The sequence below is a fragment of the Pleurodeles waltl genome, chromosome 8 (genome assembly GCF_031143425.1).
Source record: "Pleurodeles waltl isolate 20211129_DDA chromosome 8, aPleWal1.hap1.20221129, whole genome shotgun sequence".
NCBI lineage: Eukaryota > Metazoa > Chordata > Amphibia > Caudata > Salamandridae > Pleurodeles > Pleurodeles waltl.
Window position 1 is genome coordinate 418,304,121 of NC_090447.1, and position 27,979 is coordinate 418,332,099.

The following is a 27,979-nucleotide window of genomic DNA, read 5'->3' on the forward strand; positions in this document are numbered from 1 at the left end:
TGTTGCAGAAGGCCCACAGGAGCAGAGGCAGCACCCACAGGTGTCCCACAGGACAAGGACACAGAAGTCACTGAAGCAGCCCACGCAGCACCACAGAAGTTGCTCCCACGTCACCGGAGAACCACGCAAAGGCCCAGGAGTTGCAGGAGGGAGTGCTGGGAGCTGGAGCTACACTTTGCCTGAAGTTCCCCTTGGAGGTGAAGCAAACAAGTCTTGGAAGCTACAAAGGACGCGGTGCACGTGGGTACTGTCTTGCCTGGAGTGGAAAGGACTTCCCCACCACCACAGTGCGACAGCTGGTACAGAGGACCAAGGGGACCACTCCGGACCACCACCCATGATGCAGGATCCATGCCACTCAGGATGAGGGGAGACCCACGCAGCCAGTCGTAGTTGCAACCAGGTACCTGCGGATGCAGGGGAGTGATACCTTCCCCCTCCTCAAGGGAGATTCCTTTTTCTTCTTGTGCAGGCTGAAGAGTTGCAGTCTTCTGAGGATGCACGGCTGGGAAAATGTTGCATAGCTGGCAGGAGCCGGAGAAAAAAGTTGCAGACGAGTCCTTTCTTCTTTGAAGCAACTTGACGGATCCTGGACGGTCCAGTCGCAGTTCCAGAGGCCAGAAATCGAAGTAGAGGTTGCAGAGGAGTCCTGCTGGGATCTTGCAAGCCAAATCTGAGGACCCACCCCAGAGGAAGACCCTAGATTTCCCAAAGAGGGGGCTTGGTCACCTAACCTGGTAACTACCTATCAGAGGGTACCTCTTAAGTCACCAGCCTGGCCACTCAGATGCTCCCAGAGTTCCATGTCAACCTTATAATCAAGATGGCAGAACCCAAGGACTCTCTGGAGGAGCTCTGGGTACCACCCCTGGGGTGGTGATGGACAGGAGAGTGGTCACTCCGCTTTCCATTGGCCAGTTCACGCCAGAGCAGGGACTGGGGGTCCCTGAACCAGTGTGGACTGATTTATGCACGGAGAGCACCAAATGTGCCCTTCAAAGCAAAACCAGTGGCTGGAGAGGCTCCCAAGCCAGTCACACCTATTTCCAAAAGGAGAGGGGTGTTACCTCCCCCTCTTAACCCCTTAGCTGCTGGGCCTTTTCCCCCCCAGTGCTGAGCCCTTTTTTGGCTATTTGGGGTAGTTCGCGCTTAGGGCTTCATAACTTTTTGTCCACATAAGCTAACCACGCCAAATTTGCGTCCTTTTTTTCCAACATCCTAGGGATTCTAATGGTACCCAGAGTTTGTGGTTTACCTTGGAGGAGACCAAGAAAATAGCCAAAATACAGTGAAAATTTAGTTTTTTCCAAAAAAAATGGGAAAAAAGGCCCGCCGAAGAAGGCTTGTGGTTTTTTCCCTGAAAATGCCATCAACAAAGGGTTTCTGGTGCTGAAATCACTATCTCCCCACCTTTCAGGAACGGGCAGACTTGAATCAGAAAACCACATTTTCCAACACAAATTTGGCATTTTACTGGGACATACCCCATTTTTACTATTTTTGGTGCTTTCAACCTCCTTCCAGTTAGTGACAGGAATGGGTGTGAAACCAATGCTGGATCCCGGAAAGCTAAACATTTCTGAAAACTAGACAAAATTCTGAATTCAGCAAGGGGTCATTTGTGTAGATCCTACAAGGTTTTCCTACAGAAAATAACAGCTGAAATAAAAAAATATTGAAATTGAGCTGAAAACAACAGCCATTTTTCTTTATGTTTTACTCTGTAACTTTTTCCTGCGATGTCAGATTTCTGAAAGCAATATACCGTTTTGTCTGCTGGACTCTTCTGGTTGCGGGGATATAAAGGGCTTATAGGTTCATCAAGAACCCTAGGTACCCAGAGCCAATAAATGAGGTGCACCCTGCAGTTGGTTTTCATTCTATACTGGGTATACAGCAATTCATTTGCTGAAATATGAGGAGTGAAAAAGAGGTATCAAGAAAACCTTTGCATTTCCAAAATAGGATCAAGATAAGGTTTTGAGGAGCAGTGGTTATTTGCACATCTTTGAATTCCGAGGTGCCCATACTAGCATGTGAATTGCAGGGCATTTCTCAAATAGACGTCTTTTTTACACACTCTCTTATATTTGGAAGGAAAAAATGTAGAGAAAGATAAGGGGCAATAACACTTGTTTTGCTATTCTATGTTCCCCCAAGTCTCCCGAAAAAAATGATACCTCACTTGTGTGGGTAGGCCTAGCGCCCGCGACAGGAAATGCCCCAAAACACAACGTAGACACATCCCATTTTTTCACAAAATACAGAGCTGTTTTTTTGCAAAGTGCCTACCTGTGGATTATGGCCTCTAGCTCAGCCGGCACATAGGGAAACCTACCAAACCTGTACATTTTTGAAAACTAGAGACCTAGGGGAATCCAAGATGGGGTGACTCGCGGGGCTCTGACCAGGTTCTGTTACCCAGAATCCTTTGCAAACCTCAAAAAGTGGCTAAAAAAACAAGTTTTCCTCACATTTCGGTGACAGAAAGTTCTGGAATCTGAGAGGAGCCTCAAATTTCCTTCCACCCAGCGTCCCCCCAAGTCTCCCGATAAAAATGATACCTCACTTGTGTGGGTAGGCCTAGCGCCCGCGACAGGAAATGCCCCAAAACACAACGTGGACACATCACAGAAAACAGAGCTGTTTTTTGCAAAGTGCCTACCTGTAGATTTTGGCCTCTAGCTCAGCCGGCACCTAGGGAAACCTACCAAACCTGTACATTTTTGAAAACTAGAGACCTAGGGGAATCCAAGATGGGGTGACTCGCGGGGCTCTGACCAGGTTCTGTTACCCAGAATCCTTTGCAAACCTCAAAAAGTGGCTAAAAAAACAAGTTTTCCTCACATTTCGGTGACAGAAAGTTCTGGAATCGGAGAGGAGCCTCAAATTTCCTTCCACCCAGCGTCCCCCCAAGTCTCCCGATAAAAATGATACCTCACTTGTGTGGGTAGGCCTAGCGCCCGCGACAGGAAATGCCCCAAAACACAACGTGGACACATCACAGAAAACAGAGCTGTTTTTTGCAAAGTGCCTACCTGTAGATTTTGGCCTCTAGCTCAGCCGGCACCTAGGGAAACCTACCAAACCTGTACATTTTTGAAAACTAGAGACCTAGGGGAATCCAAGATGGGGTGACTCGCGGGGCTCTGACCAGGTTCTGTTACCCAGAATCCTTTGCAAACCTCAAAAAGTGGCTAAAAAAACAAGTTTTCCTCACATTTCGGAGACAGAAAGTTCTGGAATCGGAGAGGAGCCTCAAATTTCCTTCCACCCAGCGTCCCCCCAAGTCTCCCGATAAAAATGATACCTCACTTGTGTGGGTAGGCCTAGCGACCGCGACAGGAAATGCCCCAAAACACAACGTGGACACATCACAGAAAACAGAGCTGTTTTTTGCAAAGTGCCTACCTGTAGATTTTGGCCTCTAGCTCAGCCGGCACCTAGGGAAACCTACCAAACCTGTACATTTTTGAAAACTAGAGACCTAGGGGAATCCAAGATGGGGTGACTCGCGGGGCTCTGACCAGGTTCTGTTACCCAGAATCCTTTGCAAACCTCAAAAAGTGGCTAAAAAAACAAGTTTTCCTCACATTTCGGTGACAGAAAGTTCTGGAATCGGAGAGGAGCCTCAAATTTCCTTCCACCCAGCGTCCCCCCAAGTCTCCCGATAAAAATGATACCTCACTTGTGTGGGTAGGCCTAGCGCACGCGACAGGAAATGCCCCAAAACACAACGTGGACACATCACAGAAAACAGAGCTGTTTTTTGCAAAGTGCCTACCTGTAGATTTTGGCCTCTAGCTCAGCCGGCACCTAGGGAAACCTACCAAACCTGTACATTTTTGAAAACTAGAGACCTAGGGGAATCCAAGATGGGGTGACTCGCGGGGCTCGGACCAGGTTCTGTTACCCAGAATCCTTTGCAAACCTCAAAAAGTGGCTAAAAAAACAAGTTTTCCTCACATTTCGGTGACAGAAAGTTCTGGAATCGGAGAGGAGCCTCAAATTTCCTTCCACCCAGCGTCCCCCCAAGTCTCCCGATAAAAATGATACCTCACTTGTGTGGGTAGGCCTAGCGCCCGCGACAGGAAATGCCCCAAAACACAACGTGGACACATCACAGAAAACAGAGCTGTTTTTTGCAAAGTGCCTACCTGTAGATTTTGGCCTCTAGCTCAGCCGGCACCTAGGGAAACCTACCAAACCTGTGCATTTCTGAAAACTAGAGACCTAGGGGAATCCAAGGAGGGGTGACTTGCGGGGCTCGGACCAGGTTCTGTTACCCAGAATCCTTTGCAAACCTCAAAAAGTGGCTAAAAAAACAAGTTTTCCTCACATTTCGGTGACAGAAAGTTCTGGAATCTGAGAGGAGCCACAAATTTCCTTCCACCCAGCGTTCCCCCAAGCCTCCCGATAAAAATGATACCTCACTTGTGTGGTTAGGCCTGGTGCCTGCGACAGGAATAGATCACACAACGGTCAATGTTGGTCCTTACGTGAGGCAGCTGTTGACCCTGGGGTGATCCATTCCTGACACAGACACTAGGTGTAGGCACTCAAGTGGGGTAGTGTTTTTATCAGGACAGGTGAGGAGTCACTGGGTAGTAGGAATATTGTGGATCCCAGCATATTCCTGTAGTTTGTGTGACAGAAATGCGAGAAAAATTTAGTTTTTTTTCAACATTTCAGCTTTGCAGGGTATTCTGGGTAAGAAAACTTTGGGGAAGCCACACAAGTCACACCTCTGTGGACTCCCCCGAATGTCTAGTTTCCAGAAATGTTTGGGTTTAGTGTGTTTCTCTATATGGCCGCCGAATCCAGGACCAAAAACACAGGTGCCTGCCTTACAAAACCAGTTTGTTTTGCCATGGATAATTTTGATGTCTCCACAATATGATTTGGGTGGTGGAATTTGGGGCTGAACTAAATTGGGGAGCTCCCAAGAGAGCACTCTCTCTCTGCTTGCCGCCGCATTCACCTGCTCTCTGGGTTGACCTAACCCACTATTACCCAGTTGCACAAACAGCTTGCGAAGGGACAGCAGGACTGTCCTCATCACCTCCCTCATAATGTACTGGAAGAGGAGTTATCGAATGGGACTCCTCTGACTGAAAAATCACTCCCAGAGTCTGCGCCAATGTCCTATCCCTCAGATGCTGTCTCAGTATCTGATGTCTCAGTCTCTGATCCTATGTCAGAGCGGTCCTCTATAACCCGAGTGTAGGCAGCAGTCATCCATCAAGATGCCATCTCTGCTATTGGCTAAACTGTTGCTCTAAAAGACTAGCCTACGTAGACAGTCACAAAATCGATGGTGTGTGAGATACGTGCAACAGTAGAGGCCACCTTACCTGCGCTTCTTCCCTCAATCAGCACGTACTTTCAAGACACTCAAAAAACACCTTGTCACATACCATTCGTCACAGTCTTTAGCACCTCCTGCGCCCAGTCCAACAATCATTATTGGTGCTCCCACTCCCTCCTCCTCGGATTCCCTCATTACCACCCAGCAAAAGTGCCCTTCATCTCTCCATAGACTTTGCTAATGTACTCAGCTATTTACATAAAATACAGATTTGCTCTTTGCAGTAGGCATATAAACCTTCTGCGCTTCTTTATGGCACTAAAACTGCCACTAGACAAGTCGGACCCTTTTCCCCCCAGGGAAACCACATACATATTGACAAAAGTGATATATATATGACAGCCAATCACCTGAAACTCAACTCAAGCAAAACCGAAATAATCCTCTTTGGCCCACACAAAAACACCTGGGACCCCTCATGGTGGCCCACCACGCTAGGCCCTGCACCCACCCCCGCCAACCACGCACGCAACCTCAGCATCATCCTAGACTCCTCCCTCTCGATGACCCAACAAATCAACGCTCTCACCTCCTCATGCTTCAACACACTCCGTATACTGAAAAACATTCAAATGGATCCCCACAGAGACCAGAAAAACTGTCACTCACGCACAAATCAGCAGCAGGCTTGATTACGGAAACGCCCTCTACGCCGGCACCACTCTAAAACTCAAGCGCAAACTACACGCATCTAGAACTCAGCAGCACGACTCATCCTCGACCTCCGCCAACACGAACACATCTCTCCACACCTCAAATCCCTCCACTGGCTCCCCATTGACAAAAGGATCACCTTCAAGATCCTCATCCTCGCACACAAATCACTCCACAACACAGGCCCTGCCTACCTCAACGAGAGTCACCTTCCACACCCCCACACGAAACGTCCGCTCAGCTGACCTCTCTCTCGCCTCTGTCCCCCGCATCAAACACACCACCACCGGGGGCAGATCCTTCTCTTACCTTGCACCCAAAACCTGGAACGCCCTCACAACCCACCTTCACAAGACCCAAAACCTACTTCTTTTCAGGAAGGCCCTCAAAACCTGGCTTTTCGAACAGTGAACCTCCCAGCCCCTTTCCCTCCCCCCGCCCCCCCCCAAGCGCCTTGAGACCCTCACAGGTGAGTAGCACACTTTATAAATCTCTTTGGTATATATAGATCTACCTCTATATATATATATATCTATGTACATAGATATATCTATAGATATATCCATGTACATAGATATATCTATCTACATAGATATATAAATATAGATCTATATATAGATCTATTTTTTTTAGTTGTTGTATGGTTTCCTTGGGGGCCAAAATGGCCCCCAGGGAAACCCTACAACATCTAAAAAAAAAATTGCCCCCACAGGGGGTCACCCTGCCCACGGGCGACCCCCTGTCATTTTTTTTTTTTAATTATTATTTTTTTTTTTTTTTAAAAACAATCCCCTGGGGGGGGGGGGGGGGGGCGCGATCGCGCCCCCCCCCCCCCCAGGGGGCACCTACCTTTTTTTTTTTTTTATTAATTATGCCCCCGGGGGGGGGGGGGGGGCCCGTTTTCCGAGGGGGCCGCCCCCCCAAAGTGAAATCCCTGGCGTCTAGTGGTGTTTCCTGGCCCCCGATCGCAGCTGTGCTGCGATCGGGGGCCAGGAAACACTTTGAGAAGGCCTCGTAAGAAAGGGGAGACTCTCCCCCTTTCTTACGAGGCCTTCTCAAACTGTTTCTGGCCCCCGATCGCAGCACAGCTGCGATCGGGGGCCAGAAACAGTTTGAGAAGGCCTCGTAAGAAAGGGGAGAGTCTCCCCTTTCTTACGAGGCCTTTTCAAAGTGTTTCCTGGCCCCCCGATCGCAGCTGTGCTGCGATCGGGGGGCCAGGAAACCTGAAAGTGTTTCCTGGCCCCCGATCGCAGCACAGCTGCGACCGGGGGGCCAGGAAACACTTTCAGGAAGGCCTCGTAAGAAAGGGGAGTTTCTCCCGGGGGGGGTTTAAAAAAAAAAATAATTGCACCCGAGGATTTATTGATACCCTTCCTGGTGTCGGCCACTGGTCGTGACCCGCACCAGGGAGGGTGTGTGGGCGTCGGCCAGTGGCCGACGCCCGCACCTAACAGGTTAAAGGAAATCCTTTGTTCTGCCTTCCTGAACTTGATCAGATCTAGCAGCTGGAGGGCAGAAACCTGTCTGAGGGGTGGCAACAGCTGGGCTGCCCCGGAAAACCCTGTAGGACTGGTGGCAACAATGCTTGGGGTCCTCTAAGGATCCCTAGAATGCATGGAAACATACAACCAATACTTGCAACAGTATTGGGGTATGATTTCGACATATTTGATACCAAACATGCCCAGGTTCGGAGTTACCACCATGTAGCTGGACATGGGTAGTGACCTATGTCCAGTACACACATAAAATGGCGTCCCCGCACTTACAAAGTCCCGAAAAATTGATCTGGAGTTTGTGGGGGCACCTCTGATAGTGCAGGGGTGTCCTCACACACAGGTACCTGCACCCTGCCCTCTGGGCTGAGAAGGCCTACTACAGTGGTGACTTACAGTGACCTGGTGCAGTGACCTGTAGTAAAAACAGGTGTGTGTGTACCCAGTTCACGCAGACTGCAATGGCAGGCATGCAGAACCCTTTGCATGGGCTCCCTATCGGTGGCAGAATAACTGCTACAGCCCATAGGGATCCCCTGGAATCCCAATTCTCTGGGTACCTAGGTACCATATACCATGGAACACTTACATGGGGGAACCAGTATGCCACTGGTGGGAACATAAAGTTACTAGCAACCAAATTTAGAAGACATAGCATAATCACTGGGGTCCTGGTTAGCAGGAACCCAGTGAAAACAATCAAACACACTGACAAACAGGCCAAAAGGGGGGGGTGGGGGTGGGGGGGGGGGTAACCAAGCTAGAAAGAGGCTACTTTCCTACAATCAGAGACTCCAAAGACAGACGTCACACTGGTCTCTAACCAACATCTGCTTCATGGAGGTGCAGCGTGGAGTGAAGCCTGTGGTCTTCGTAATAGAGATTTACTAGCACACTATACAGAAAAACATATTGGAGGTCGGTAAAGCACCAAAAAATGTTTGGGAGTGGAGCTCTGGATCCATATCAATGGGCATGGAAAGAAAAGAACATCAAACTGCTTCGGTGGCATCTTTATATGGCTCTAGGTCATCATTCCAGAGGCGGGACAAGACTATAGTAGAGTCCGATGGCACCACCTGTCAGCACGTAGGAGCAATTGTTGAATTAAGTTTCTGGATCTAGTCTGGTGCCTAGGGAAATTAAAAAGGCAAGGAATCTGCGATTGTATCAATCAGAACACAAAGTAATTAAATTTATGTGAACGGTTCTTGGGAACATTCTGTTACCAAAAGATTAATAAGTTATGCACAATATAAATATTCACAACTTGAAGCAGCAGACAAATTTATCAAAACAAACCTGTAGTTTATTGCCAGCCTCACATAAACAGTTCTGTTCTCAAGAGTAATATGAGCATGTTTGGAGCTTAGCTGAATGTCTTGACCACTAGCACTTGGCACTGTAAACGGAAGACTCATGGCTTCAAACTCTTCAGAGGTAGCTTCATTGTCGCGGATGTACATAAGCCCAGGAATAAAATCTTTATCGACCTTTAGTAAGAAAATACATTAGGATAAACAAAGTCAGTATAAGCATGTGATCCACGATTAGGTATCTAACATTCATGTAATGATAATTCTCATGGATACTATTCACCCTGGAGAGTTGTAAATAGCATTAAATATTCATAGGTTCCAGAGTAAGTTGGCAAGTACCTTGAATAAAGCATGCATGTAAGAAGGAAATGGAGACACAGAAATACATTGGTGATCAGTGTCACACTAAAGCTTTATTCAGGCTCTGGCTATGCTTTTTCACTTGATTCACTCACAATTATTCACTACTAGAGTGACAACAAATGTTGTAAGGAAGATGCCTAAACAATAAGGTATATACATGATAACAATCTGCAAAGGGTATCCACAAAAAACATACAAATTGTCCGACCTGTGATATCTTACAAATTCTCGACTCAAACAGATTCCCCAGACACAACCCTAGAAGTTCAAGTTATTACATTTTGAGAAAATACATTTTGAAAATACACACCAAACTAGTAAAGTTTTACATGACCCAACAGGGAAGCAAAACTTTAGACTGAACATCAGAGGCTAGACAGTAGTGTCTGCCAGTGCTGAACTGAGAGAACCCTGTTAACTGGCCTACATACCTTTTTGTTAGGAATTACATTGCTGCAGGTCAGTAGTTGGGAGGGTTGAGAGTGGAAAGGTGAAAAATAGAAAAAAATGTGTCACCAGTCTAAAGATGAATAGGGGAAGATAAATGAGAATATGACGTACCATGGAACAATAGCATAGAGGTAGGTGAGATTTGATCCAGAGACTAAGCCTACAAGGGCACCAATAGGTAAAGCAGTTGATGAATGCGAAAGACACCCAGATATGGAAAAGGAAAAGAAACAGTCAGAGCAGTAGCAAGGGAATCAATTTAGAGGTGGACATGTGACACGAAGGAATGTAAGTGTAGTGGGTAACTAATTACAGGTCATCCACACAAATCTCAAGCCTATGATAGTTAAAGAACTTCACCGTTAGAGAGACAGCAAAACAATGCCATATTTGTATGAGTGACATAAATGATAGAGGGATTTCCTTTATAGTTTGTGAAAAACCAGTGGGCCAGACATAGTTCATAGATGAGGGGCCACAACGAATGAGACCTAACGCTCACCCTAAACATGGTTGATAGATTTAGAGATGCTTAGGCAAATGTTGACAACGGGTATGTGTAAAACTCTCAGGTAAGCCATCTTACATTTTTTACCCTATTGAACAATACCAGCAACATGAGGTGATGAAAATCCAATGGCAAAAGAGTTGATTCCATCTCACCCAATCTTTAGAGTCTGCATCTCTATCTCTGGGAGTCAGCCAAAGATGGGTCCTCTGAGGTCTTCCTAATGATGACCTCAGTAAAGGAAGAGCAGGTAGAAGACCAGTTCTGAACAAGACACGCCTTAAGCTACTATCCATAATTAGCTGTGGAATGATAGGAAAAGTTGGTGACATAACAATCAGCACAAGAGCACGCACTGGAAAAATATATGAGATGTAGCCAGCAAGTGAACATGGGCACCCTCTACAGGATGAGCTATGCTCCTTTATGTACTAGAAATATACTTGAATAAAACAACTAGTAATAATTGAGACTCAACAACTGGTAGTGGGAATGTAATTGATCAATCAATCAGTGATTTGTAGAGCTCGGCTATTCACCTGTGAGGGTCTCAAGGCACTGGGGGAGGAAGGGGAGGGGGATGGGTGAGGCTCAGTCGAAGACCCAGGTCTTGAGGTCCTTCCTGAACTGAGACAGGGTGGAACATTGCCTGAGGTGGATGGGGAGGGTGTTCCAGGTCTTGATGGCGATGTGGGAGAAGGATCTTCCTCCGGCTGTGGTTTGCTTGATGTGGGAGACCTTGAGGAGGGCCTAGTCGGCGGAGCAGAGTTGTCTGGCGGGAGTGTAGAAGGAGAGTCTGTGGTTGAGGTAGGCTGGTCCGGCGTCGTGTAGGGCCTTGTAGGCGTTGGTCAGGAGCTTGAAGGTGATTATCTTGTCGATAGGCAGCCAGTGTATGTCTCTTAGGAGGGCAGAGGTGTGGCTGTGTTGTGGGCATTCTAGATGAGACAGGTGAAGGCGTTCTGGATGCGTTGTGGTCTTTTACGGGCCTTGGCGGTGGTTCCGGCGTAAAGAGTATTGCCGTAGTCGAGGCGGTTGCTGAAAAGGGCCTGGGTGACTGTCCTTCTGGCTTCAGTGGGGATCCACTTGTAGATTTTTTGACGCATACGCAGGGTGTGGAAGCAACCTGATGAGACTGCGCTCACCTGGTGGTCCATTGACAGCGATGAGTCTAAGATGACACTGAGACTGCGGGTGGGTCAGTAGGGGTGGGGGAGTTTCTGAGGGCTCTCTGTGTTCTCCCGGTGAGGAACGAGGAGAGCCATTGCAGTGCTGAGACTTGGACGCTGGAGTTGTGGAGGTGGGTGCATAGTGTGTTGTGCGAGACTGTGTCGAAGGTGGCAGAAAGGTCCAGGAGGATGAGGGCGATGGTCTCGCCTCAGTCGAGGAGGGTGTGGATGTCGTCTGTGGCGGCGAGGAGTGAGGTCTTGGTGCTATGGTTGCGTTTGAATCCTGACTGAGAGGGGTCCAGGATGGGAGTGGGAATGTTGCTGAGTTTTGTGGAAATGTATTGAGTGGGACTGACTTTGAGACCTCTGATCTTGAATTTATGACCTATACCCTGGGGCCTCTTGAAGTTATTGCTATCTAATCATTCTGCAATTTCCAAATTTAAAGGTATATTTGTATTATTAATGTTGCTGAATGCTATGGGAGCACAAGTACACAGGAGATCCATTTGCTACTTTAAATAGTAATGAGATAGGCAGCTTTCCAAGGCATAGGAAGCATGAAGCTCATAATGTGCAGTGAAAGAAGCACTGATTCTTTCAATAATTGGGTCCCTTCTTAATAAGCGGGCTGCTTAGCCCTCATGTCCCTTCATACCCTGGCACTCTTTTGAGTCATCTGAAATAAAGAGAGCTTCAAAGAATTGAGCATCTCTAACAAGTTTAAGATGGCAGGCCAAATATTTGTATAAACTGTCCTCATTAGAAAACACTGTACAGTAACATCACACTAGCAAGACCACTAAAATCATTAAATAAGTGTTCAATATTGTGAACCATTGTCTAATCTTCCTGCTGCTCCACTACTATTCCACCATCCACAGGGGGCCAAGCTATCAACCTTTTTAAACAAAGCAGCTTATCGGGCAATCTGTTTGCTCTGATAACACTTCCTTAGCCTCAAGGAACAACAACACTGCTTCTGAAGAAGCTTCTAACAGGCTCTCCCTGCTCACTTCCATTATTCTGCTACCATGTACTCCAAGATCAAGATTTGCTATGGCTCACCATTGATCCATATCTCAAAGGAGATTTAAAGAAAACAAAGGATAAAGGCATCTCAGCTCTCACCTTTCTTTGCAACCAATCTCTTACATCTGACATCTCCCCTACCAACTGCAAACAAGAGGTAGCGATATTATGGGTGAAAACTTACAACGGAGGCCTTACTTCTTTCAAACTACTGCCCTATATTACTTCTTCCATCTCCTACTAAAATCTTAGAAGGGGTGATAAATGGTACATGGTATTATGCAACTTACAATGGAATTGCTGTAGTTGCATGATTCCAACGTTTGATGCCAAACCTGCCTAGTTTCGGAGAAGCCATTATGGAGTTGGACTACTTGTGTTGACCGGTGCACACTACATAACTTAAGATGGCTTCCCCACACTTACAAAGCCCAGAGAATGGAGCCTGGGGTTTGCATGGATACCCTCACACTCAGACCCATGCACCCTGCGCTTGGGCTGAACGGCCTACCACAGGGTGACTCACAGTGTCCAAGTGGAGTGACCGCGGTATAAGGCAAGCCTTATATCTAGAGTGAAAGGTGCATGCACCATTTCACGCAGGCAGCAATGGCAGACCTGCAGACAGTTTGCATGGGCTCCCATGGGTGGCATAATGCTGCAGCCCATGAGAGACCCCTGGTGTACCAATGCCTTGGGTACCTAAGTACCATTTGCCAGGGACTTACAGGGAGACCCCAGTATGCCACATGTGGGGTGTATGTGGTCCAAGCAACCAAATTTTAAGGGAGAGAGCAGAGTCAGTGGGGTCCTGGTGGAATGCTTGAATTAATCTCTGTCACTATTATTTACTTGGGCCATATCTAGTTCACCTTTCTTTCTGCCCACATGCCACCTCAGACAAGCTTTTCTGTTTGATGGGTATGTCCAACCATAGGCACCATGCTCACTGTGCGACTGGAACTAAGCTGCACCCTACTGGATAGGCCCAAACTGGTCTGGGGTTGCCTATGCTGTGGTTCAGAGGGGACGTTGACTGGCAGTTGGGGCCTGACTGTTCCTACTAAACCAGTACAAAAGCTGATTTGCATGTGCCTGCTTCCTGTCTAAGGTGGCATAGTGGGCAAAAATGGATGCAACCAGAATATGTCCCTAGTTAATACCAGTGGCTGAAGTTATTTAAAACATTTCAGCTTCAAGTTTTTGTCTTCCTTAGTTTCAGCAGTAAGCGACAGTAAGAGTATCACTTCTGGTAGGGATTAATCTAGCAAGCTGGCATTCGGTACATCGAGAGACAGCGTATTATCAGTACAGTAAGAGATAAGCAGTTTGTTTGCCTCCTCGCAATCATCATCATAATTGTGGAGGACATTTTGTATACAGTGAGCAGCACAGAATGGGATCTGAATTAAGCTTCTAGCGTGTGATTGCATAATGAGTGATTGTGCTTTTGTAATCTCATGGATGCACATGGGGCTAGTGTCAGCTGACTTTTGGAGACTTACATTGGAAATGGATTCAAGACTAGCACTGGTGGTGTCTGCATGGGCGCCAGTACAGAACGGACTGGCATAGACTCAGGAACTGGGCTGGAAGTCTGAACAGGCACTTGTTGGGACTGCTCCTGGGCAGGGAACCAAGGGGGTCAGTTGGTGCCAGGGAACAGTCCGCTGACTGAAAGCCATCTGGAGGGCTAGAGGGAGCTTTAAGGGTCTGAAAGAGTTGCAAAATGGGCTATTTGAAGTCCATAATTTGCTATGGGTTTGATAATGGCCCAGGGAATTCAGAACTGTGGGACTAGAGTGGAGTAAGAAGATGCTTGGAGGGTGTAATTTTTCTACTGATGCACTTGTGCCTTCAAGCCTGGTTTAGAGAGGTGGTGTGGGGGCAGAGACCTGCTGAGCATTTTGCCCTTGTGGTGCATTTTCAAGTTTGAAAGAAAGACAGCAGAACTCCATAAAGGACCAGCCTCTTGAACATGATCAAAAGCAGCCAGCAACTTAGAATGGGACTTATGTTTCAACCACAACCTCTATGTTCAACAACCTAGAGTAGCAATCAGAAGGACAACACTACAGCTTTTAAATTACCTTATAAAACTCTTATCTACGGCTACTAGAACAAAAATCATTTGATTACTGTAGGAAGTTGGCTCTGTATATACTATTAAGAAATAGTGTGCATAAAGTCCAAGGGTTCCCCTTAGAGGTAAGATAGTGGCACAAAGAGATAATTCTAATGCTCTATTTTGTGGTAGTGTGGTCGAGCAGTAGGCTTATCTGTGGGTAGTGTTAAGCATTTGTTGTACACACACAGTCAATAAATGAGGAACACACACTCAAAGACTTACTCCAGGCCAATAGGTTTTTATATAGGAAAATATATTTATTTGTTTATTTTAAGAACCACAGCTTCAAGATTTACAAGTAATACTTCAAATGAAAGGTATTTCACTCAGGTATTCTTGGAACTTTGAATAATCACAATAGCATGTATACTTTTGACAAAGGGGGGTCAACTCTGGCTACTCGCTGTCGCCGGGGAGTCCTTTCTGTAGTGTTAGTTTTCTGCAGGTCGAGCTGGGGGCGTCGGGTGCAGAGTGGAAAGTCTCACGCTTCCGGCGGGAAACGTGGGGTCTTTAAAGTTGTTTCTTTGTTGCAGAAAGTTGCAGTTTCTTGAACAGGGCTGCTGTTCTCGGGAGCTTCTTGGTCCTTTAGATGCAGGGTAGTACTCTGAGGCTTCAGAGGTCGCTGGACCCTGTTGGATGCGTCGCTGTTGCAGTTTTCTTCGAAGTAGGGAGACAGGCCGGTGGGCTGGGGCCAAATCAGTTGTCGTATTCGTCTTCACTGCAGGGCTTCAGGTCAGCAGTCCTTCTTCTTCTTTAGGTTGCAGGAATCTATCTTCCTCGGTTCTGAATTTAGGGGTGTGTTTAGGTCTGGGAGGGCAGTAGTCAATGGCTACTGTCCTTGAGGGTGGCTACACCATCTTTGTGCCTCCTCCCTGTGGGGAGGGGGGCACATCCCTAATCCTATTGGGGGAATCCACCTTCTACAAGATGGAGGATTTCTAAAAGTAAGAGTCACCTACGCTCAGGACACCTTAGGGGCTGTCCTGACTGGGGGGTGACTCCTCCTTGTTTTCCTCATTATCTCGTCCAGCCTTGCCGCCAAAAGTGGGGGAAGTGGTCGGAGGGGCGGGTATCTCCACTAGCTGGGATGCCCTGTGGTGCTGTAACAAAGGTGTGAGCCTTTGAGGCTCACTGCCAAGTGTTACATTTCCTGCATGGGGAGGTGAGAAGCACCTCCACCCAGTACAGGCTTTGTTCCTGGCCACAGAGTGACAAAGGCACTCTCCCCATGTGACCAGCAACATGTCTGGTGTGTGGCAGGCTGGCAAAAACTAGTCAGCCCACACTGGAAGTCAGGTATGTATTCAGGGCGCATCTCTAAGATGCCCTCAGGGTGTATTTTACAATAAAGTGCACACTGCCATCAGTGTGCATTTATTGTGCTAAGAAGTTTGATACCAAACTTCCCAGTTTTCAGGGTAGCTATTATGGTGCTGTGGAGTTCGTGTTTGACAGACTCCCAGACCATATACTCTTATGGCTATCCTGCACTTACAATGTCTAAGGTTTTGCTTAGACACTGTAGGGGCATAGTGCTCATGCACATATGCCCTCACCTGTGGTATAGTGCACCCTGCCTTAGGGCTGTAAGGCCTGCTAGAGAGGTGACTTACCTATGCCACAGGCAGTGTGAGGTTGGCATGGCATTCTGAGGGGAGTGCCATGTCGACTTAGTCATTTTCTCCCCACAGCACACATAAGCTGTGAAGCAGTGTGTATGTGCTGAGTGAGGGGTCCCTAGGGTGGCATAAGACATGCTGCAGCCCTTAGAGACCTTCCCTGGCATCATGGCCCTTGGTACCCAGGGTACCAGTTACAAGGGACTTACCTGAGTGCCAGGGTTGTGCCAATTGTGGACACAAAGGTACAGTTTAGGGAAAGAACACTGGTGCTGGGGCTTGGTTAGCAGGGTCCCAGCACACTTTTAAGTCATAACTTAGCATCAGCAAAGGCAAAAAGGCAGGGGGTAACCATGCCAAGGAGGCATTTCCTTACAATTACTTTCTTCAACAGTGTCATTTTTTGCTCCTTCTATGCTATCATTTGTCTTGCATTTCTAGACAGGATCATCTCCTTATCGTGACAGTACAAAAATAAAACATCTTTTCATTTTCCTGAAACACAAAATGCAATAACATAACTGATAGACAGCAAAACAGCACCCCTCCTCCTCATTTCTAAATTCGCTCCCAACGTGTATCAATTAATTTTCAAGGACAGCATGAACTTTAAACCCAAACCCACTCTTAAGTAATTCACTATCGCTCTAGCTGCACTGTTATTTAAATGATTGCTTTGCAGCCGGCTATAACTATGTCTTTGTAGTTTGACAGAATGGACAGTTACCTTAGGTCACACTGTCATCTACAAAGAAAGGGGGTGGACAGGGAGGATTTGTGATAATGTTCTCTTTTGTGCAGGCATCTACACAAAGCTTACCTCACTGAGATCAGCAATTGTTAGATTCATTCCTGCCAGCTGCTTCCATACCGGCTCTGCCAAGTTCAGACTCAAAGGGCTACCCGTCCGGATAGCAATGCCCAGAAGAACACCTGGTGAATTAAAAACAAAGAAAGATAATTTAGTTAAATTAATGTTGTTGGCTGATAATAACAGCACCGTTCTTTCTTTATCAAGATGTAGTACAGGAGAGGGTGTTCGGGGGTGGGTGGGGATGGAAGCATGCTGCAGCATGAAATCACCATCTGCTAACTATGGAAAATTATTAACAATCTGTTTTTGAAGTGTTGCTATACACATTTGAATAAACTTAGATATCTCACTACTATGTTTCTACTCCCCGGCATTGTTTGCTTTCATGTTTTTAGATTTATTTAGTTAGGAGATTTGCATGGCACTGCGCATTGCCTCTCAGGAACTTTTAGTAACTTAAGATGACTTTCCGGTAATACTATACATCTTGCTTGTTAGAATGGGACATTTTCTTTAAATCAGGTGGACTGAGTAACCATCACCAGTATTTTTCAGCACTACCAATGATGCACATAAAGTCCAACTGTGGGCAATCCTAAATAGTTTACTTTTCAGGACTTCCCTGAACTTCAGGATGTCTTACTTTGGGGGTTAAGGGTGTTCCAGAATCTGTTCGTGAGCACCCAGAGATCAGTCTGCATATTCCATCCTCTTGAAGGATTGCTGATTTATCGGTTAGAAGATTTTAAAAAGTGGTTGATAGGGAGGGAATGAGATGTTTCTTCAGGTTTTTGCAGGATCTTTGCTCCAGTAAGGGTGGTACACAGGACCTGGAATTTGAGCCTAGCATCCACCCTGAGCAAGTAGTAATACCAGAGGTACTAGCTGTACACATTCGGCTGATGCTCAACTGTGGTTTAAAGTTGGAAGTGGTGAAAGTGGTGAAACCACAGACAACAAGGACTATGGAAATTGGCGTTTCTAGGCAAATTCCCCTTTATCAGTCATAAATCTCCCTTCTGAGCAAGTAACCTTAACCATGATTCATGAGTAACAAAATACTGGGATGTGGTGCTCGCATAGGTGCACCGAGACTGTAAGAGATATTAGGACAGGACTGTTTGAATGTATGTGAAGAAGAGTTCTAGACTGTCCTGCATATCTATTTTTTTTAGTTATTCTGCTAAAAAAACTACATAGGCAGCTAAGCTGGAAGGAAGATACCTTGTGTCCATGACTTTATTAAAATAGAACCTGAAAGTTGTTCTCACATCCCAGTGGTTAAACCTTTCCTTTGCTTGCTTTCCTTTGCTTGCTTATAGTGAGTACGATAGGCGAAGGATGAAAATATGATAATCTGATTCAGGTGGAGGACTCCAAAAGAATACTTTGAATAAAGGAAGAGAGAGCACAGAGTAACACAGTCGGTTAAAAACATTCATATGTCAGAAGTGAAAAGGAAATCAAGCTTCATCGACTTGTGGTGCGCATAAATCTTATTAGACTGCTCATTATCCCTTGCAGTTGTTCAAACATGACTGATGCCAAAATGTATTGCCAACGAGGTCAAAACAATGCTCAGACCCCACACATGATGTGGCACCAGCACTGAAGAACACATTAAACACATATAAATCATTTCTAATAGTAATGTAGGGCATGGAATTATCAAGTGTTTCAGTTGGCTTCTGTGTCTATTGGGCAAATTCCTCTATTCAAATGCCTATTTCCCTCAAGTAAAATGCACACATATTTTTTAAAAGGTAGACCAGACCCATCTTTTCTAGACTTCACGTTTTTGCACAAAAGTGCTTCAGAAGGCATAACGCGAACACTCTGTGAACCCAAGTTTTAAATGTTGCAATGGAAGGGTAAACAGAGTTGTTATTGCTCTCGGATAGGAAGTCCCTTTCCAAAGAAAGTCAAGAGCCTGGTTCCAAATGAGGTTTGTATTGGAGTACCAAGCATCTGGATGTCCTAGCTGTGGCAGTCAGAAGCTGAAAGTAATATGAAGGACAATACTGTTGAATCCCACCCTAATTTATGCAGAGGGACTGGCTATGTTCCCCAAGGTCTCCTTAGTGACAGCTGGTATGCCTCTGCAGACTTAAGGATTACAAGAGAAACTCTAGTTATCACGCCCAGATGAAGTGTCACACTTCCTTTGTTCCTCCTATTCCTTCCATCTATTTTCATGCCTTCAGGAACCTCCTCTTCTGCACGCTAAGGTGACTTTAAACATATTTGTGATGGTGACTCAACTGTTTCTAGCTCACATTCATTCCTCTCTGTCTTTATATTATGTTTTCTTATGTTTGATACAGGACTGGAGGGCTTTATCAAAAGATTTCTTATTTTTGTTCTAAGTTGTGCTTAGAGGGTCAAAATGTCAGAGAACTTTTCAAATCCAAATATTCTTGAGCCACTTTGGACATTGAGACTTTAATTCTCCCTTCTCAGATATTTCAGTCTATTTGGTTGAGTTTGAATCAAACTGGATTACTCGTCAGAGAAGTCGAGCTGTTCATGTGTTTTTTGTCTTTTGGCCAAGTTCTTGGTCTGTTTGATCAATAAAGATACGTTTCATCCTAACTGCCATTGTACTAAAGGTCTTTTGTGTTAGTTTTTCCAACATCCTGGAAATTGGAAGTGCAAGTGTTAATGAGATTCCAATTGAGAAATGTTCAACTCAGAAGTTTGCTTCTTGGTCTGTAAAGGTGGCAAAGTGTTTCTCTGACATTTTTTAACTGAAGGTGCGACATAATTACCATTTCCTCCTCTTTTTTCAGTACCTGACTCCGTAAACTCCACCACTTTTAAAGCCACCATCAAAGCCAAATCCCTGGAACATTCCAGAATCTGATCTCATTGCTATTAAGTAATTAACCCATGCAGGAAACAGAATAAGCTTCATGCCCATGTCACTGTGATTCATTGGAAGCTAAGTTTGCATACAGCGTGCTTATCCACTCAAGGGTACCAATGACAACACAGAAGGCAGAATGTAAAGGGATTCCTGTCCATTACCAAAATATTTGAACAAGTGTAGGAAACAGTTTTTGGAAGCAATCATGTTATACAACTTGTCCTGTTCTCAGGTCCTCTAGAATTATGTGGCAGTGGAACACAAATTTATGTGGCAGGATTGACTAAAGTGGGCTTCAAGGAAAGATAATGTGCAGCTCTTTCCATTTAAATATAGTTCCATAGAGCAGTAAAGAAATATTTGTGATTCAGCTGGAGTCTAATTGCCCCCCTCAAATAAGTGTATCTTAGAAAAAGCTATCTGCAGTGTGCACATAATTTGTTGTCACAGTAAAATAGACAAAAGACAAATAAGGAAACATTCTACTGACTGAATTAAATTTAAGGTTTTAAGATTTTTGTTTCCTACTGCAGATGAAAGCCCTTCCCTCAGTCCATCAAAATCAGATGGCATCCAGAACCTGAGAAATAGTGTCAACCACCTCTTTAAATGTCTACGCAAAGCAATCATCAACTGAAGACAACCAGTTAATTTTCGTAAAATGCCTAGCGCTGCATTACAACTGCGTTCAGTAATTTTATAAACTTTTGTAAAAGCGGAGATAGAAACATTTTTTTAATTTAACCTAAAATTACGAAGCAGACGGATAGTGAATAAAGCAACGTCATACTGAGGCAGAAAATGCAGAATAGTCTTTGGTACAGGGAAGAAGGATGACTTTTGCTGCTGATTCTCAAGGCTTCTATGATGAATATTTTTTATACATCTACCACTGAAATCTCGTTTTTCAGTCTTTCTAATGTTTATCTATTGCTGAAACAACAAGGTTTCAACATATGATAAGATCCATGTTTAAAACATATGGCAGAAAATAAAATTGGTGGTCAGATAGTGGGGCTTACGATCGAAGACGAACTAAAAATGGTTGAAACCCAAAATAAAAAACAAACATTTTTCCTAACACGTTTTCCGAGGCTCAATCACTAGAAGGCAGAATAATGAACAGCATGTGAACTTAGATTATGTCTGTGTTGCAAAACATCATATAAAGTACATCAACAATAGTTCTTAAAAAATTAAAGGAGACAATAAACCAACTTGATTCACTAAATCTAAAAGCTTGGTCTTAAGTGCCAAAGAAGCCACCAACTCCCCTCACACTGTGGGCTGGAAGTCACGCAAAGCTGTTAAACAAGTAATTCTATGAGAGGCTCCGGCTCTTTACTAAGGTTTGGATAGGAGGGCCCTTTCCTCTTCCTTTGTGAGGAACGGTCATGCCTAAAATACAAGAATTCGTTATGGGGCCTGCTCTACTAGTACTTGAGCCTTTTCAGTTCAGTTTGGAGGCACGGTCTCTTAAATTACAAAGGGAATCTCTTCTTTGCTTTCTGGTGCCTTTCACCTCTCAGGTGGCAACGTTGACCTATAAGTGACTTAAATTCAAAGCCCTAGCTCTGCACACTCTTTAGATTAAAGCTATGTTAGATTAATCTTATGCTTTTTGGCATGCATTGCGGAGTTCTCCTTTAAGCCCGAAAGATCACCCATCACACAGCATTACATTCAACTTATCACATATTCAATTTCAGCCAGTATGTTAAGTCCATATAATGTATCCATTTGGTAGTCGCAAAAATGCCCTTTACTTCTTCGATATTAATGAATTTGACAATAAGTTTTGAAAATCTGCCCGCTATATGCTGGAAGCTACCCTTCATAGGGGCAATTATCATCTAGATTTTACATCTCATGCTTACAAAACAAACAAATACATCTTAAGAATTCATGCTCAAAACGTAATAGGGTAAATACACATATCTAACATCTCAAATATAAACACTAGGGATTCACATAGCAACAACTCTACAGTTTATACACACAAAGTACATCACTAAAAAACAATAAATGATTAGTTCAGTGACAGCATAATTAATGAATAAAAGGACCCTAACACAAACTTCATAGACATGCTTTTAATGTCCACAGTCAACTAGAGAAAGTTGCGCATTCAAGTATGGTGACAAGAAAGATATCAGGTCACATGATGAATGTGGGGTATAAAAGACGTCTTAAATTAGACACTGTTTGCTCACGACTGCTAAACATTTGTGGACAAATGCACACAGGACGATCAGTCGATTCTCGGCATTCCTTTTATTTACTGGACAATTCTAACAGTCCAAGAATAAATTACATAGACTCATATCACAAAGCAAAATAATATAAACAGGAAGGTGTCTTGAGTCATTTCATTTCATATGTTGTCAAACAATATGTTAGCAGGCAGGAAAAGCAGAGTATACAGTATAAAGTCTTTCTTTTAAAACAATAACCAGGTCTCAGACAATCTCGAGCTCCTTTTTTTTACCTTCATTTTTAAAATGGTGGTCTCAATTTTATATAACTCTTTGTGGATCCATTCCCATACAATGGCAATAAATACAATTGGTGCTAATATACACTTAATTTAGTCCCAACACAATATCTTCAAAGAGCTCGATGTTGAGATGTACCTCCTCCGATAGATACATAGTAATTTCTAACCAATGTGTGCAATTGGGGACAACCAATGGACATATGGATGATATCTGGGGCCTCTAGCCCAGATCTTGGACATTTAAAATTTTCAGAGTTACCATAGGTTTTTCAAACTAATATTTTTTCAGGTATGCAATACAACATGCAAACTATTTTGAACTGTTGAACCTTTATATCAGAAAATCTAAATAGATTCTTCTATCTTGTGTGGTTGAATTGGTGACTCAATTTCAGCTGTATATTTATTAACGACTACTAACATAATAGATCATCCTCTCTATAGTGACTCAAAGCTTTATAAAATTCTACAATTCAGCCTTGCCAGAATATGTTAATTTAAGTATTTATGAATCTTTAAAGCAAAAGTTCTGCTGAAATGTCAACTAGCATATTCACGTATTTGCATTTGTTTAGAGAGATTTTATGTGGAATATTAAATTCTGACTGCAGGTCTGAAAAACTATCAAGGACCACTCCATCGAACAATAGATTGGCAGTGGCAAGCCCCTTTCTACGCCATAAACTTAAGACTTCATCCTGAAAGATAGATGGGAAAGGGACTTTACCCCAGAGTGGTGTATATGAACTGAAAGAATATATCTGATAATCTTCACACCATTCACTCCATATTAAACAAATGCTCACAATAATCTTAAAGCGCGTCTGCTTTTATTAGTTAGGATCAGTAGGTCTGCAAAGAAAATTGTTTATATCAGTGCCAATAGTCAACTAGTATATGAGCTTATAATTTCTGTCACTGCTCTTTATTAGAAGACAAGAAATACACTGTCCTATGGCTGCCCAAACGTATGTTTTAAAATCTGGTAGTGCCCAGACACCCTTATATGGAGGGTACTTAACAAATCTAATAGATGATGGCACTGTCTATTACCCCATATAAAGCTATCTATTGGGGATCCAAATGCTGAATAAAGTAAATAGGGACAGGTAGTAGAATAGCAGTAAACAAGTAAGGAATTTAGGCAGAATATTTATTTTTACTAAATTGCATTGGTCAATAATGATTATTGAGAGCCAATGTCAGAAGTGCATTTTAGATATGCACTGCCTCAGTAGCCTCTTGGCATTCCACTGGAGAGTAAACAGAACCAGTGAAATGCTCTCACATTTGTAAAGGTTATAACGGAAAAAGCATATACCCCATTTGGGGATAATTTCTGATACCCAAGAAACCCACCATATTAACTGTATCAAGCATGCAAGCCAGACACCACTCAGTGAACTGCTGGACTCTCAGACTAACATGATTAGAAAAAAGGACAGATGGGGCACCATATTGGGGGTAACTTACATAACGAAATCTGGTTACAACATAAATACTCATTAATCCAGCACTATTATGCGGGCTATATAGAAAATTGCACACTGTGCAACTGTGACTAAATAGAGCTAACCCTTGCTATGACAGTTGTGTAAAAATATAAGATTTTGGAGCCTCACCTCGGTTTGGAAACTAAAAAGATAATCGGAAAAGGGATTTGTAACCATAAAAAGTCGATCTAAAAGGTTTGCATTGCCTCTGAGTCAAGCAGTGACTCAAATCCAGCAGAACTAAGGCCTTGAGACTACAATCACCCCCTTTCTTCTGAGCAAGGCAAAAAGTGCAACCATCACAGACTATCACCGACAGAATAATAACAAAGAAGCGCATGCAGAACAGAAAGGTCTCTCCATAAAAATTCAAAGTTATGCTCCCTTTAGTTTTACCAATTGCAAGGAACCGACACAGCAATATAAACTTAGGAGGGATCCTGCATGTAGAGGGTCTGAGTGTTAAGAACCTGATTCTTACTATTGAGTATCATTGGTTCAAAATATATTTTCCCATTATTGGTACACTCAATAGCTGAGAGTATAGCAGGGATGGAGTAAAGTGTTCTACATGAAAGAGATGCAATCTGAAACTTAAGTGTAACCTTACATCCAATATCCAAACAGATTATTTCAATTTTACAGTGAAAAATAATCTTGATGTGAACATACAAGTTTTATTAGAGGATACTTTTTTGAACAAGCGAACTTTGGGTTCTGCCGTTTTCTATCCCCAAAAACATTTCGCGATGTCAAAGATAAAACAACTAAATAATGCCAGGATCGTCTAATTTAAAGATTTCCATGCTCTTTTAAAAACAGAATGGTCATCACTATGTTCAACAATGTAGTAATATGGTCAGACCAAAAAGTTGGAAGGAATTCTCAATTACATAAGCATTAGTCATATTAATAAGGAAGTCAGTAATTTGAAACTGCCTTGTGGGTTGGTTTGTTAAATGAATGTAACGGCGACCTTCCTGGTTTTAGGCAAGTGTTTCTCCTGCAGCTAATTCAAAATGCAATGGTGTGATTATTGAAATCAACAACCAGAAACTGAATACTGTTGCTTGCAGTCCACAGCAACTATATTATTCACGATCCTTGTGGCAGAATGAGAAACTGCTTTTCAAAACTCACCAATTCAGAGCGTTGTGCAGCTACCACCACTCATGTGCCATAACTTACTGATGCTTGTGCTTCTTTCACTTCATAGGCACACACATCTGCCAGTTGTTTTAGCTGACTGGTGTGTTAGTTTTGATAAGATGGCAGATGAATGTTCAGAGTAGTAGAACCCCTATGAAACTGTTTTAATGAGTCACATCTTCATTCGAATCATTGTACATGGTCCCCTTATTTGATCTCTGGGTTGATCCCTTCATCCAAGAAATTAAATAAATCCAAGAGGAAATACAAAACAGCCTATAGCCTACAGACTGCCAAAGCAAAAATTATCTCTAGAATGTTCCCGGCAACATTCTGTCTTGCCCTGGATGAAGCACCTCGCTTTTAGTTGCCCTGCGGATTTTGCAGATATCTTGGGCATTGCCACCCAGCAAATAGCCTACACAAAGAACATGCCTGGAGAATCTCATGCATGCCACTTTGACTCTACTGGAATGGGCTCAGGGATTGTGATTGTAGGAGATCCTGCAAACTTCAGACATTTTTATGTGAAACACACCTTGCACTTTAAGTGCGCAAAACAGGAAGAAGTGCAGCAGCACTACGTGAAATGTGTTTATTGTGTCTGAATATTTTATTGTATGTCTGTTTTTTGGTAATGTCTATGAAAACATGAAGACTTATTTAGTTAGTAAGTAGAATGTGCTGGCCATTTAACAGATTCAGTCTGAAGCCTGGGGATGAGGCTCATGGGAAGCCTGGAGAAGGAGCATCAGTTAGAAATGTGTTATGGAAGTAATGGCAATGCTGCCTTCTATGGTAGAAATGTAATTGTACAGGATGCCACTGGCTCAATACAAACTGTGCATGTGATGGGACAGGACAATAATAAAATCACATTTCATGGTAGGACTTCTGACTGGTGAAAAGAGATGCAAGAAGCAAGTCAGATTGGATTGTATGCCGTGTTAGAAAGTGACATGGCCTGCAGTAGCCTGCTTCTGTGGACACTGATGGCTGCCAAATAGGTTTTCTAGGTTTTGACTTGAACCAATTATTTTAGCAGGAAAAGCACTAGGACATCTTCACCTAAGATGGAGGGCTAAGACGTGGAATGATCATCCCATTAAAGTATCTTCTCTTGGACCAAGAGTTCAAGGCAGAAGAAGAGGCGGTGCTGGTGGGAGTTTCGGAACATAAGATGGTATTGGACTTAGCTTTGGGGTCTGATTGGTTCAGACTACATGGAAATGGGATGCCAAGCCCGTGCCTATTATCGGGGAACAACAGAAGACAAAGAAGGGGGAAACATAAATAAAAGCTAACAATGACAAACGGAGAAATCAAGGATGAAAAGAAACAGCAAAAGTGAGATAGAGGCAGAAAGTGTGACAGGAAGGCTGGAGAAGGAAGCATAAGGTGCAATCAAGACTAGCCATCCTTGGAATTCAGCAACATCTACATTCTGCAGCAGGCTCAGGTGAAAACCTTTAAAGATTGTTTTATGGATCAATTCTGTTTTATTAAGTCGCAGAGCAAATGGAGTGATACACCACTGATTGCCTACAACCCAGAGGGCCGGCAGCGTAGTAACATGAGGAGAGAGGTGTACACTGCAAAAATCCAGGTGTACAATGCAAAAATCCAAAGCTCTGGCGTGTCTACAACACTGAACCAGCGACCAATAAAAAAAGTTAACAAACCCCGAAGAAACAGTTTACCCTCCCCCCTATTCCTTCTGGATGCGTTAGGTGAGGTACACAGTGAGAGTATGTCTAAACCTATGTCTAGAGGCGGTAGGGGTGGCAGCTCAGTGTGGGTGAGTGGTGGTGCGCTTTGGGAGAGGATCAGGAATGGGCAATAGTCACAACAATTTCAAGTATGAGGGACAGGTCAGTTCATTGAATTCTGCAGATAAGATGCGTATGAAGGGGCCCAGTCTGCGGAGTAGTCCTCCAACCTCTGGTCCAAGGCAAGTGACATCCTCTCCATACCTAGGATATACCACAATTTGTGTAGCCAGGTTAAGTATTGGAGGATTTTATCAGTGCCCCAGAGGGAGAGAATCGCTTGGTGTGCCGCCCCAATTGCCACTGCATCTGTTTCCCTCGGCGTGAGTATTAGGGAAACATCAAGGGGTTGGGAAGCCTAAGAATAGTGTAGGCAGGAAACCTAGGGATAGAAGTCTCAAATGCTTTGTCAATATCTTATAGTACCTGTATCCAAAAATGTGAGAGCCTGGGGCAATGCCATAACAGGTGAAGTAGGGTGCCTGTCCCACTGCAACCTCTCCAGCAGTCATTAGAGCACTCCGAGTGCCATATGTTGAATCTGGCCAGGGTTCAATGCCAGTAGGATACTATCTTATATGTGGTCTCTGTGCTTGAGATGTTGTGTGTCGCACTCTGTGGAATATATCCACCACCTCTGTGCCCGAAAGTGGTCTGCCAATCTCCCACTCCCACGACTCTGTCCAGGGGTTCGGGTATTGGTCTTCTGCCTATTAAGAAGGGTGTACAATTCAGTGATAAGGCCCCTATCGTTGTTTTTCAGGACTAGACCTTTTTCAAAGGAAGTCTGGGCCCTCTCCACATGAGGCCGTACAGAGGGTTGAAGCACCCAGTGACGGACTTGAAGTTATTGGACCTGATCAGCTTCCTCTAGTCTACAGTCAGCTTTGAGCTGGTCGAAGGGAATGATCCCCTTAGGATCCAACAGGCATCCAATTTGCTTACAACCCACCTCGCGCCAGGGCCGAAATCGGTCAGGCTAAAACTCCAGAGTGAACTCTGGGTTGCAGAGAATGGGTGTCATTTGGGAAGGGAAGGTTGTCAGCCCTGCTCTGACCACCACCACATCCCACACACTTAGGATAGCACTCGTTACTGAGGAAGAGTAATTGCCCAAAGAGCTGTGTTTTTTAGGGAGCCAGGGTTCCTTCCAAATATGGGAGCCGGCCACTGCTTGGTCCATCAAACACCCATTCTTCTCAGTGAGCAGTCGGCTCCATTCGACAAGGAACTGCAGTTGTGAAGCCTGGTAGTATTTCAGGAGGGAAGATGTTGATGGAGCCAGAGT

The 27,979-nt window shown here is 44.3% G+C and overlaps 1 protein-coding gene across 4 annotated transcripts in view; it reads right to left on the minus strand.

Annotated features, from left to right (window-relative positions):
- Positions 1-27,979, minus strand: part of HERC2 (HECT and RLD domain containing E3 ubiquitin protein ligase 2) — a 1,448,528-nt gene that overhangs the window by 32,003 nt on the left and 1,388,546 nt on the right. For all 4 annotated transcript variants that reach the window (XM_069204283.1, XM_069204284.1, XM_069204285.1 and 1 more), the window contains 2 exons: positions 16,924-17,036; positions 8,821-9,011 (listed from right to left, as the gene is read on the minus strand). In XM_069204283.1, the coding sequence (XP_069060384.1) occupies positions 8,821-9,011; positions 16,924-17,036 (304 nt within the window). The remainder of the gene's footprint in view (positions 1-8,820; positions 9,012-16,923; positions 17,037-27,979) is intronic.